We start from the raw sequence: 14,011 nt of genomic DNA, 5'->3' as shown, positions 1-14,011 counted from the left end.
TACACCAATATATTAAAGATTGGAAATTCTTTATTGTTAGATGTTAAGCTGATTGGTGAGCAGATGGTGGAAAATGTGTAAGATAGAAGACAAGGGGAAGGAGAATGCTTAAGATGTGATTTTGATGGTATTTATATATATATATATATATATATAAATATATATATATACACTTCCAATTTTACACGGGAGAAAACCCGAACAACCAAAGACCTATATATATATATATATATATATATATATATATATATATATATATATATATATATATATATATATATATATATATATATATATATATAGGGTTTAAATTATACAACTGACTTATTTTGGGTATAAGGTGTTACTATTTGATATATGTGAGGTATAAAGGAATGGGAAGATGGAATATTGTTTAACTTTTGGAGGACAGATAGAAAAATTTATGGATGTAATGTTGGTATTTGGTTAAATAGAATTTAATTGTTATAATTGATATATTTTGGATATAAGTTATAATTTTAATAATATTATTTGACAGATGTAAGGTAAATTGAAGAAATATTAATATTAGCAATGTTATTTGATTTATGTAAGTGATATTAAAGATATGAGAAGATAGAATATTGTTTATTTTTGGAGATTGGATAAAAAATTAAGAATTTAAGCTGGAAATATGAATTATATTTGGGAGACTGTTTAAGGAAGAAAGGTATATTATAAAAGAATTTCTGATGAATACTGGAAGATGGAATATCGTCTTGGTCTTGATCGATGAAGATTGGATATTAAAAACTATAAGATTCTGAAGAGTTCAGGAGTGGAATGGATTGATATATATTTGGTGTTAATTGGTGAAGATTGGATATTAAAAACTATGTATTTTATTGATGAATTGGAAATACTAATTTAATTGGAAGATTCTGAAGATTTTAGGAGTGGAATGGACTGATATATAATGTACTGGAAGAAGAATGTACTTTTTTGTTTCTGGAAGGGGAGTTAAGATCTTAGAGAAAGGAATGACTATGGATTATGACTTATGTTGTATTTTAATTTATGATTGTTAATCTTATACCCTGTACTTTGTTCTGGGAAGTCTCGGGGTGGGAGGGGAGGGGAGGGAAGGGAGAGGGGAGATGGAGGATCAATGTAAAGGAATGATTGAAGATATGTAATTAAGAAATAGAAATAATTTGAAATGAAATCGGGCTGCTCAGCTGCCATTTCAGAAGGAATGGAAAGGAGAGGAGAGAGTGAAGGAAGAAAGTAGGTAGGAAAGAAAGAGATAGAAAAGGGGAAAGGAGAGGAAGAAGAAAGGGAAAGAGAGGTAGAAAAGGGGAAAGGAGAGGAAGAAGAAAGGGGAAAGAGAGAGGGTTAGAAAGGGTGGAAGAGAAGAGTAGGGAAGGAGGAGAGGATGTAGAAAAGCGAAGGAGAGGAAGGATGAAGAAAGTAGAAGAAAGTAGAGAAGGGAGGAGGAAAGGTTTGTTAAGGAAGGAAGTGGTAGCTGGGCAGTAACAAATGAAAGTTAATGACTAATGTTGAATAAGAGACTGTATATTGAATAGGTTGTTGGAAAATGGAAATAAAACTTTTTTATTAAAAAAAAAACATTACAGATAGTCCTCGAATTATGACCACTATTGAGTCCCAAATGTCTGTTATTAAGAGAGATGTTTGTTAAGTGAATTTTGCCCCATTTTACGACCTTTCTTGCCACATTTGTTAAATATATTACTGTAGTCACTAAGTTAGTAACATTTTTGTTAAGTGAATCTGGCTCCCCCATTGACTTTGCTTGTCAGAAGGTCGCAAAAGGTGATCATATAATCTCAGGACCATCATAAATATCAGTCAGTTGCCAAGTGTCAAAATTTTGATCCTGTGACAATGGGGGTACTGATAGGGTCGTAAGTGTGAAAAATGGTCATGTCACTTTTTTCAGTGTTGTTGTAACATTGAACAGTCACTAAATGAACTGTTGTAAGTCAAAGACTACCTGTACTGCAGTGCAGTGTCCGTGACAGTTTTATGAACATCACCATCATTCAGCACTCTGATGGATGATAGTTGGACACTGTGCATTGCACATGGAAGGGAATAATATTAGGATGGATGACAGAATGGAACTGTTTAGCCTTTACCTTGGGTTGATCTGCAGCCAAGACACTGATTAGATTGGTGATAATACTTTTCAGGGAATCTGAGAAAGTACTCTTAGTGTTAATGCGTTTAGCTTTTGTTTCTATGATTATTATACTATTGAACCTGCTGTTAATTACACTTAAGAATCTGCTATGTTAACTGATGCTGGTTGCAGCAAAGCCACCACTTCAGTGAAACCAGATGACTGGAATGTTTCTGTGGCTGATACAATAAATCAGGGGTCCCGAACCTCTGAGTTGGGGCCCACTACTAGCACTTGAGCTGTTTGGAACCGGGCCGCAGAAGTGGTGATCAATCACGCACATGCATCCCCTCTTGCCTGAGCAGCAGGCAAGCCCGTGCTCACATGCTCTGTTTGCGCAGGCAGCAGGCGCACATGCCCTTCACTTATGCACCCATGTGCCCTTGCCCTCTGCTCACACAGAACCATCCCCTCTCCCCCTCTCCCGCTGGTCCGCAAAGCCAGAGAGGTGGGGAACTCTGCCATAAATGGCAACATAATTGCCTTACAAGTTCAACCAAAGATTCCTGAATAATAGATTAATAACAAAAGTTATCATTGATCAGACTACAGAGAAATTATAAATAACATTATGTATCTTCTATTTCACTATGACAGGAGATAACAGGAGATACCATGGAAGCCATTGCAAAATTTGACTTTAATGCATCAGGAGAGGATGAGCTAAGTTTCCAAGCACGAGATGTTCTGAAGGTATGTATCAATCAACACTTCTTCAAAAACCATTTCCAGAGCATCACCTTTTTCAAAAGCAGTTTGAAACTAACTAATAATTATCTTCACTGCCAGTGAACTCAAAGTGCTGAAAACTATCATTGTGCACTCCAGATGACTACTAAGATAGCACAAAGAGTGGCATTCAGCTGTCCCTCACCCGTGTTAATAATTAAGTATTAATTGTCTGGTAATTTCCCCAAAACAGTGAGCACAGGCAACAAGGAAGCTGCAATTCCATTACGTGAATATCCCTTGGCTACCTTTAAAAAAAAATCAGTAACAACAACAGCTTGATGCTAAATTCTGTAGGGAAGAGGAAGAAGTTGGTTTGAAATGAAAAGTCAAGCAGCAGGTTTCTGCCAGCAGAGAAGCCGTATGCCCAAAATACTAAACAGCTTCAGCATTTCCAGTGGGAAAGGAGTTTCTGAATACATTGCAAGTGAACCAGAAATAAATTGGCTCAGCTGCCAAACAAAGATGGCCTAGTTCACATAGATGCAAAACTGATTTTTGGAGCATTGCAAAGACTACATATGGAAGTGTCTTCTATGAAGAGATAATATATTTGTACCGTTAACAATCAGTAACACAAGCCATAAACTAGAACTAATTCTAAAAACATTATCTCTAGCCAAAAGATTGATGAATAACTTTTCCCAATAAACTTTTTCCTTCTTTAGTACAAGTTTTTAATTTGTATTTCAAAGATGAGTTAAAGAATAAAATAACCAGATTTAGCACAAGATATTACTCAATTGCAAATCTTGAAAGAAATGCAAAGCATCTTTTATTTCCAGGGGAAAACATAGATATATGAAAAAAGAGGTTCCCTAAATATGAAATGTTTCATAAGAATTCATAAGAAATTAGTATGATCATAAATGTGAAACACCTTTTTTACACACAGTTTAGGGCAGGTTTTTTCACACTGGGTTCCACAAGACTTTGAGACACTGAAGACCCAAAAGTTTATTCACAGCAAATTTTCAGGAGTTCAGACGTTTTTTAAACAAAACTAACATTGCCTGAAAAATATTAAATTAACAAATACTATTTTACAAAGTTCAGAATTACTTTCAAAAGCCAAAATATTAACAAAGCAGGAAGAATGAGGCCTACTGAAGGAAAGAAACTTATATCTCTACATGAACCTCTTCTCAAAAAGATATTATCTGAAAACTGTCCTCTTTACCTCAGAGCATTTATTTATTTATTTTTCTGGAAATGTAATTCCAATTATACAAGTATTCATATGAGTTTTAATATTGCTCAGATTTCACAATTTGTCTGCTAGAAGAAGAAAAAAAATGCAATCAATTAGATGTAAAGAAATTTTGAGATCAGCAGCTTGTTGTTGCTGGGATAACACTACTTTTTGGGAATCTAACTTCAGATAAAATTATTAACATTTATAGAAATATTAATTTATGGTTGCAGAGATGAGTAAGAGCAGCATTCTTCTCAGATTTCTCTGAAGTAGAAGTCATCATTATTTTGCTAACTTAACAGACTTCCCACATTTAACCTGTGTATTGCACTTAAAATATCTAATTAGGAAAGGACATACATTCAGTGAGTGTGAAGAGATTATGTTAAACATAGTTACTACAATTCAGCACAGATATTGCCTTACTTAAGCATATGTGCTATCAAAATCCATGAGTAACTAAACCATGTGTGGACTCACCTCATGAATTTAGAGTTGTCCCTCATGCAATATAAGCATTTATTCTCAATTACACATGAATACATGTAAGTTTGCATGTACATTGTTCTATATACTTTTTCCTCTGTCCTCTACTTAAACTAGAGGATTACTATTATGGTCAACCTTCATTCAATTATTATTATTATCTTAATATTTGTTGATAACACACCTATTACTATTGGTGCTATCTTTCTTGTGTCACATCTGTTCTAGTTCTATTTCCAGGTCTTTGTATTTTGTGATTTACTCCAGTTCTTTCTCTTTTATTCTGCTGTCTCCAGGTACTGCCATGCACTATCCGGGCATTTTGTTTTTCCTATCAACAATTGTTAAGTCTGGGATGTTATGTGGCAAGTGTCTATTTGTTTGAATTTTAAAATCCCAGAGTAATTTAGTTTTTTTCATTTTCTATTACTTAGTTTATTTTGTAGCCATCAGTTCTTGCTTGCAGGCAAACAGTATTTCTTGCAGATAGTTCAATGTTCCATTGTTGCTACTTTATCATACCATTGCTTGTACTCAATCCGTGTGATCTTCTTGCAGCGGCTAAGATTTATTATTATGATTCACTGCACAGTCAGCCAGGTGTTTAGAGTGGATTTGGTATTTCTAACCACCTATCAAGTCTTCTCCAAGGACATGGAATAGACAGATGTTGTTGTTGTTGTTGTTTAATTTACTTACTAATTTTCTATATCTCCTGAATTGATGCAGCCAACTCTACTATAAATTCATTACATTGCTTCATAAACATATTTTCGAAATCTCCTTTCACTGTTTTCTAAAATCATTTTAGCAATTCCACGGTCTCAATCCAGGCTGCCATCATCTTCCCAAACTATTTTATTTATTTTTTACTTATATTTCCTATTTCTAAACCACCCATACTTCCATTTGGTTTCCCTGTTTCTTTTTATTTTTGATTATGAAAGGGTTATTTCCTCACACAAGCCAAGGAAAAATTATAAAGTATATAAAGTATAAATTGCAAGATTTATGGGATGAATACACTTCTGACTATTATTTGCAGCCATTTACAGAGATAGATTCTTAAGGGACAGCAGTCATTTCATTGATCCACTATCTCTCTCTAAGACTGAACATCTTTAAGAGGTGCAATATAGTACCTCAGAAGCCACTATTATATTGACACCTGTCATGGGCACATTGAAGGAAAAGAGACACTTTGGCTGAAATTCTACCTTTATTATTTTTATAAATAACTCAAGGTGGCAAATATACCTAATATTCCTTCCTCCTCCTGGGGCATGATGGCTCAATGGTTAAAGACATTCAGTGGTTAAAAATCCTAAGCTTGTTTGAGACCCAAGCATGACACAATGTGTGAGCTCCTGTTACCCCAGCTCCTAACAGTTTGAATCTAGCAGTTCAAAAGCATGCAAATGTGAGTAGATAAATAGGTACTACTTTGGTGGGAAGGTAAAATAAGTGTTCCATGTTCCTCATCATACAGTGATGCTGGAGAGGAGAAAACTTTACCTTTACTTTTACTTTCCTCCTCCTGTTTTTCTTCACAACAACCCTGTGAGGTGGGTTAGGCTGAGAAGAGAATGACTGGCTTCTAGCCTGGTACCTTAATCACTAGATCAAACTGGCTTTCAGATAAATTTTAATATGATATGACTTATTCTTTATAAACTAATTAACCAAAGCACCAAAGTAGGGGAAGAAATCCAAACCCTCAATACAACTTCTAATTTTTGTTGTTGTTGTTATTACATAGTTGTTTATGTCCACCCTCTTTTTTTTTCCTTTTGACTTTTTGAGGTGCTGAAGCACACTCTGGAACTGAAATTCTGTGCAATCAGGGTTTTTTTTTCTTAAAGGAAAGTGTTTGCATATAGGTTTTCTTCCTACACATGTCCATGCCTAATAAGTGAAAGTCAGGTGCTATCAATTTCTCTTAACAGCTGACTTGGCACACCTGCTATGCTAGTTCATTTCTACTGAGGTAAGAGAATAGCGTTATTTTCAAGAAAAAATGGCTGCAGCTTGTTTCAGATCTCTGGAGGAAAACTGATAAGAGTGGATAACAGGAAGCATAGCAAAGGAGTTAAGGAGGCATAAAGTCTTCAAAACGTAGGCTAGCAGAAGGCACACATATACCTTCAAGTAATTACAGTTTTCCTTCTGATTTACAGATCTTAAGCTCTCAGGAAAATTGGTATAGAGCCGAGTTGAAGAATTATGAGGGATATGTCCCAAAGAATTATATTGATTTTCAGATTCCCAGGTAAGTATACTGTTTCTACATTTATGTCCATGTTTTATAATATTGACTTCTGTGTACCCATTTAAGAAATAATTTAATGAATGGGTTAAAAAAAAAGGAAGTGGCACATTTCTGAAAAAAAGTTCCTTTTTCCATTTTTAGCTATCTTCCCTTTCCTGTTCAGTCCAGAAATACTCAGAACTCTGAATATTTTCCTAGTGACTTTTCAGCAACTTTCACACACATACAAAAACATACATATAAACAAATATTCAGAAAGCTAGAAGAGATTAATATTATCCTGCCATACCAAATTACACAATCCTATTTGCCAAAGTAAGTCCAAAAATATAAGCCATTCCAAGCAGATGCCTCAATATCCACTGGGAATATTTTAAGGGTAGCCAAAAAAAGTTGCACATATAACATATAAAACTCAGAATACCTTCTAAAATACTTATAACTTCTGAATTAATTCCTGATTCATTCCAAATAGCTGTAGCTTTTGTAAATTTATACATAGCAAAAAATTAAAGCAAGTGGATGAATTTCACTAGAATGTTAACTAACGTTGGGAAACTAAATGGAGAAATTTTGAGACATATAAACTCTGATAAAAAGAAAGTGGGTAATCTGTTGCAAGAAATTACAGCAAAAATTACTATATACAAAAGTACACTTCACTTTTTATATGAAAGTGAGATTTGAGTTTGTCAGGAGTAATATAAATTAAATAATATAAAAATAGATTAATTGAGAAGTGTGTGTGGAAAAACAAAAAGAATGCTTGGATATCAAATGAATGAGTACACAAAAATCAGTGCCCAGTAGAAAAGAAGTATGTTGAAGTGTCTTCATCACAGAGAAAATGAATAAGGATTAAATAGCAATACAAATACTTGCTATATGGAAACCTTAAATTAACTGAGAGGAAAGGAAAGGGAAGTTTGAAAAAATATAAGTGGACTCAAGTTGATGAAGCCTCAAAAAGAAAGCAGCTTTGTATTTCTCATTGTTTTTCTGTCATCCACATTACATTACTAATCCAGAAAGAAAATAGCACAAGCAGCCAGTCATTATAGCATGAAAACCATGGGTTTTGTGGGTATTCCTCCCCCTTCTTGTGAACCAAGCAACAGTGGCTTATTAACTATTCCAGTGTAAGAAGTTAGTACCCACCCTTCTCCTAGAAGAATGAAATATTCTAGGAAATATTAAAAAGTCCCATACAGTCATATCTCCCTGTTAATGCCATGGGGGAAAGGCATCCCCCTCAGGCAATTCCCTCACTTGAAAAGATAGCAGAAAAGAGATCTCCAAAACCCAAGCCCTGACTGTGACTCATAAATGGTGCTGCCCAGTTGCCCAGTAAAGCAGGATATGTTACACTGGTGGTCTCATGAGTAGGAGTCCCAGGGCTCATTGTATGTAATTTTAAAAATACTAAATAGCCTGGATTGCATACTGATTAACCTCAATTTGGGCTCACAATTCCTGGATGCACTAAAGTAAGAGCTAAGGCAGCTTCAGTAACCAACCCTTGGAAATGGGCAACCTGTAATTATTTAAAGGAAAACCATGGCTGTGATGAATTTTTGGACTTGTGCTTGCTTGAAATCTGACTGGAAGCTCACAGAAAGTTATATCTGACCTCTGAAAATAATTGGCATTAAAAAAATTGGATACTATAAATTTCTTTCCAGAATTTTTGCCCTAGCTGCTAGACCTTCATGGTTGAAAGCTCTCCTTTTGGGAGCCACTGAAGGAATCCTTTTCTGTTGCCCCATCAATGCCTTCCCCTTTGCATTAGAGAAATTAAAAGTACCCATCAAGTCTCCCTGATCTGATCAATTTTTAATCTTTTTCCAATAACATATGTGTTCCACCCAGATATTTTGGCAAAAAGGGGGGATTGTAGGAAGTTAACACCCATCCCTCTCCTATAAGAATGAAATATTCTAGGAAATATTAAAAAGACAGAATATTATACTTCCCTGAATGAGAAAAGGAGAAACATGCTCTTGGAAAGCAGCCCCCCCCCCTTTTGCTAATAGCTCCAGAAAGACTGGTGCCAACCTATCTACAAGACAAAAGGCTTGTTCAGCTTATCTACCCTCAGGACATGATAGGATTAGCCCTCACTCAAGATCCAAACCAGGACAAAGCCATTAAGCCATATTAGGAATTGCCCAAAGACCTTTCATCACATCATCACCCAGCAAGATTCAACCAGCCCTGGGACTCAAGACAACCTTCAAAGTTACCCCTGCATGGCCCCATGGGAATCTGACAACCAATCAGAGTACATTTCTTACACAGGAACAGGAAGCTCCAAGGCGGGGCCCAAGAGAGGGTATAAATCTCTCTCCGTTTCTCACCCATGTACTCATTTTGCCCAGGACCTCTAACCATGTGGTCCTGTCCACCATTAAACCATCTTTCCAAATAGCCTCCATGTTTCCAGTGTCTTTCTCCCCACTTGGAACTGAACCCAGATGGACATTTCTTTCAACACTTGTTTTTTTAAAAAAAGGCCTTCTATCCCAATTGATGTAGTAGAAACAAGGATGGTTTGCAAGGATAAATAAGGTATGGAACAGTAACAGTGAATAGTGTTGGTATAAATTAGCTTTAAGTACAAATGTTTCTTTCCTCTTATGCACTGCTTTAAAAATTTTTGCCTATGCTTTATAGTCATTTCTGTGCTCTGCATAAAGTTCTTATTCTTTCAAAAATTTGCATGATAGGTATATGACTGCATGTGCAGGTGTGTGAGTGTATCTATATCTATAGATAATATAGATAATCTAATGTTTTTTTTTATTTCATAGATACAAATGAACATGAACACCATATGCATGCTCTTTTCTTTTGACCTTCTGCTCTGCAGGCACCCTGGGATTCCTGTCAAAACAAAACAAAATAAAACAAAACAAAATAAAATACTTCATTTTAAATTAAATTGATCAGTTTTTCCTCTTAGAAGTGCCTGTCCTTTAGTTTATCACATTAGGATGATTTAGGCTTATCAATATGAGCCTTGTCAACTGTTATTATTTATTTAGTTCTTTTCATATAGACTTAATTTTCTTCTAATAACTTGATATATATTCAGAGGGATGGGTATGGCACATTTCCATTAAAGTTACTTATGATGTGTTGCTTTTGACAGCTGGTTCCAAGAGAGAGTATCCCGCCACATGGCTGAGACGATGCTCAGGGATAAAGGAGTTGGTGCTTTCATAGTCCGAGCTAGTCAGAACTCCCCAGGAGATTTCTCTATCTCTGTCAGGTAAGTTTCCTCCTCTCTTTCTCCCATATGGGAAACATGGACATTGGGAAGCAGAGGGCTTTATTTGATAGTTATCTTAAAATGAGTATTTTGTTCTGTGTATGCAATAGCCATTTGTTAATTTCAAGGTATGCTCGGTATCATCATAATGGCCTCTGGATGGCCTGCAACAGTTGTTTTTTCAATCTAGTTTTTAAAATATATTAATCTTCCAGTTTGGAAGAGGCTGTTTACAAAAGTTACTAATAAAATCCAATACATTTTAATTGAGTAGTAAGTATGCGTTACTTATTGAGAAGTAAATCACTCAATGGAGTTTCCCTTAAGTAAAGTTATATAGGATTTTACCAAAAATACCAAAAGCAGATACAAAACAGTCCTAAATCAGAAAAACAGTTCAAAACAAACAGGTAGAAGCTTACAAATATTTTAAAACTAAATCTTTCCATGAATTTACTTGCATTAATCTATTGCAGACAATGTAATATAGAATTCTATTCAATTTGCTATATAAAAAAATATATTGTGATTTAACTTTTATTCCTTTATTGCATGAAACATCCTGCATTTGCAGGATACTCTCTAATTTGCCAGAGGAAGGATGCAATTTTTAGGTGGAGATTAAACACAAACTGGGAAAATTAACATTACATTGCATGTAAAATAATTTACAAGAACCAGTTTGGTGTAGAGGTTAAGGCAACCAGACTAGAAACTGGGAGAGTCGAATTCTAGTGCTGCCTTAGGCATGACGCCATTTTCTCCAGGAGAATATGGGTGACAACAGAAAGCCACTTCTGATAAACCTTGCCAAGAAAACTGCAAGGACTAGTCCAGGCAGTCTCCAGGAGTTAAAAACTGACTTGAAGGCACACACGCAGTAGTAATAGTAAAAAAATTCACTAAGACCATTCACAAAGCATGAGTAATTGTATTACAAACATTCTACGTTGGTACCTGTACAGGAATAAAAAGCTATTATCTAGACTCACATTTTTGTGAGATGCCAGAAAGTAGTTTTTCACTAAATCAAAATAGCTGAGTAGATAATTTATCAGTGGCAATACTGCAATGTTATTAATTCAGATTTATACATGATCACAGTGCTTACTTCTGGGGTTATCATATCAGGACTACAAAAATCCAAACAGCCACCAGATGACTGTGAAAATGTCTTTGTTCCCATCTAATAAGCATCCAGATTTTTGCAGTCTAAATTTAGTAGCCTTATTATTTCAAATAGATAGAGCTTGATAAAACAGTTTTACCCCTATCTTGGTGAAACCAGTGGGGTGGAAATTACCTATACCTATTTCAGACTGGAACAGCTGAGAAACCCACAAGGAAAATTTGAGAAAGATGCTTTACATCAAGCAAATACAGCCCAATAATTCCATATTTAAGTAGGTGCTTGACTGAATTATGTTTATGGATGGTTGGAATCTGTGGAACTTTATTATTTTTAAAAATATCTAAAGGTGGGGAATATATCCAACACACCTTCCTCCTATTTTCTCCACAACGTGATCTGGGCTGAGAGAGTGTATGAGAGGCCCAAAGCCACCCAGCTGGCTTTCATGGCTGAAGCAGGTCTTGAACTCACTATGTCCCACTTTCTGGACTGGTGGCTTAACCACTAGACTGGCTGACGCCCTGCTATGTTATGCAAGTGTCAGTCAAAAAAATGTATAAAGGAACAACAAAAAGGAAGAAGCTATTATCATGGTTTCATAAACTTATGAGATGGAACTTCCAGGATTTCAGACAGAACGTTTTTTTCAAGAACTAAGTTTTAAAGTCTTTCAAATGTTCCCAAACATGATCAATAATACTGTGAATCAATTCTTTTTCCTTCCATAAAGGACTTTTCTTGTATAAAGATAAAATGCACAGAAACAAGGGCATGCTTCCAAGTGTAAAAAGAGTATGTGCATGCTACAATGTTATTTATTTCTACATAATATGATGTTTGAACCTACCCCTTCAACCTTAGACCTGTATGAAGCTCAAGCTACTATAACATTTTAAAATCATAGTTAAAAAACAAAAGCATCTTAGCATCATTACAAAGTCAAATAATTAAATCCTCATGTGGAAGCAGAGGGCTACTGTAACCCAGCTGCAAAAATCAAGATAACCACAATATGGCAACAGAGAAATTATCATTTTTTCAGAGTCTAATTCTTTTCTGCCATCTAGTGGTCGTCTAGATTTCTGTTGTCCAAATCTTACCCAAATAACTTGCTATAAGTTTGCATAAGATTTAATTAAGAAAATGGAATGAATGGTCAAATCATATATTCACTGCTGTTTTTTTAGGCAATATTTTTGGAAGTGGTTTATCATGGCTGCTTCTTAGGGCTGAGAGTGTGACCCGAGGCCATTCATCTGCCTTTGTAGCTAAGGCACACTAGAATTCAGATCGCCCCAGTCCTAAGTGCAGTCTTACTTACTACCGCAAAATGAAGAATAAATGAAGTCCCCACAAAAATAATGAGTATTTCCCTCAAATATAAACAAAAATTAACAAAAAATGCAGAGGTGCATCTGCTGGACTCCAACTTTCCTTCACAACATACTTTCATAGTGGACTAGACTGAACAATCAAATCTTGACTGCTGTCCTAAAGCTTAGGAAGACAGGAGCAGACTGAATCTTCAAGGGAAACAATTCCAAAGAATGCGGGCAGCACTCTAGAATGACTATTTTCAATGGCCGGTCAGATAACAATTGAATAAACAACATCCAAACTGTCAGTCTGAGGGAAATGGGTGGTTAAGAAGTATGGAATATAAATAAATAAAAATCACCTGAATAGGGAACACAATTTCATTCAAAGTCAAAAATTGTATTTCTTTGGGATTGTTAAGTCTATAAATCCAAAGTTATTCCTTCTTGGAAAGATTCAGTCAAAATCTGTTCCACTCTATCCAAACCAATTCAATGTACCTGCAAGATGTATAGCTGGGTATCGTCACTCTGATACCAGACCTCATACTAATAGCAATAGCACTTAGACTTATATACCAATTCACTGCTTTACAGCCCTCTCTAACCCAACAATCTGGGTCCTCATTTTACCCACCTTGGAAGGATGGAAGGCTGAGTCAACCTTGGGCCTGTTGAGATTCGAACTGCCAAACTGGTGGTAGCTGGCAGACAGCAGAAGTAGTCTACAGTACTGCATTCTAACCATTGCGCCACCATGGCTCTAATGGATGATTTCCCCAAGTGGTTTCATGGTAAAGAGGAATGGAGAGAGTGGAAAGCCATGAGGTGCTGAACAAAATAGTCTTCTGAGCAGATCTTTCCTTTCTACCCCACACCAACTGAGGGGCTGACTATCACCTTTAAGATCCTAAATAGCTTAGGCTATAGTGACCAGATTTTAACATTGGTAAAGTGGGACACCATTGACCTGGGGGGGGCAGGGGGGGTTCTAAATTTTTTTACTACTGGTTCTGTGGGCATGGCTTGGTGGGCTTGGCAGGGGAAGGATACTGCAAAATCCCCATTCCCTCCCCACTCCAGAGGAAGGTTACTGCAAAATCTTCATTCCCTCCCCACTCCAGGGGAAGGATACTGCAAAATCTCCATTCCCTCCCCGCTCCTGGGGGAAGGATGTTGCAAAATCCCCATTCCCACCCCTCTCTGGTGCCAGTAGTATTTGCCTGTTCTCCAAACTACTCAAAATTTCTGCTACCGGTTCTCCAGAACCTGCTGGATTTCACCTCTGCTTTCAAGAAGAGACTGGACAGACATTTGTCCACAATTGTGTAGGGTCTTCTGCTTGAGCAGAGGGTTGGGCTAGAAGACCTCCAAGGTCCTTTTTGGAATGTGAGTTTCCAAGGAAAACCAGCTTGGCAGCGTCAAGTGGAGACGGCTGAGACCCGT

At 36.2% G+C, this 14,011-nt stretch overlaps 2 protein-coding genes across 5 annotated transcripts in view; one reads left to right on the top strand and one right to left on the bottom strand.

Moving 5' to 3' along the window:
• The window catches only part of ENTHD1 (ENTH domain containing 1), a 182,548-nt gene that overhangs the window by 94,056 nt on the left and 74,481 nt on the right, over positions 1-14,011 (bottom strand). The window lies entirely within an intron of this gene.
• The window catches only part of GRAP2 (GRB2 related adaptor protein 2), a 79,002-nt gene that overhangs the window by 34,873 nt on the left and 30,118 nt on the right, over positions 1-14,011 (top strand). For all 4 annotated transcript variants that reach the window (XM_058190421.1, XM_058190423.1, XM_058190422.1 and 1 more), the window contains exons 2-4: positions 2,765-2,860; positions 6,755-6,846; positions 9,998-10,117. In XM_058190421.1, the coding sequence (XP_058046404.1) occupies positions 2,783-2,860; positions 6,755-6,846; positions 9,998-10,117 (290 nt within the window). In that variant the 5' untranslated portion in view covers positions 2,765-2,782. The remainder of the gene's footprint in view (positions 1-2,764; positions 2,861-6,754; positions 6,847-9,997; positions 10,118-14,011) is intronic.

This window comes from Ahaetulla prasina, chromosome 7 (genome assembly GCF_028640845.1).
Source record: "Ahaetulla prasina isolate Xishuangbanna chromosome 7, ASM2864084v1, whole genome shotgun sequence".
In the NCBI taxonomy this organism is placed as follows: domain Eukaryota; kingdom Metazoa; phylum Chordata; class Lepidosauria; order Squamata; family Colubridae; genus Ahaetulla; species Ahaetulla prasina.
Note: the sequence above shows the minus strand (reverse complement) of the source record. Positions and strands in the feature narration are given on the sequence as shown.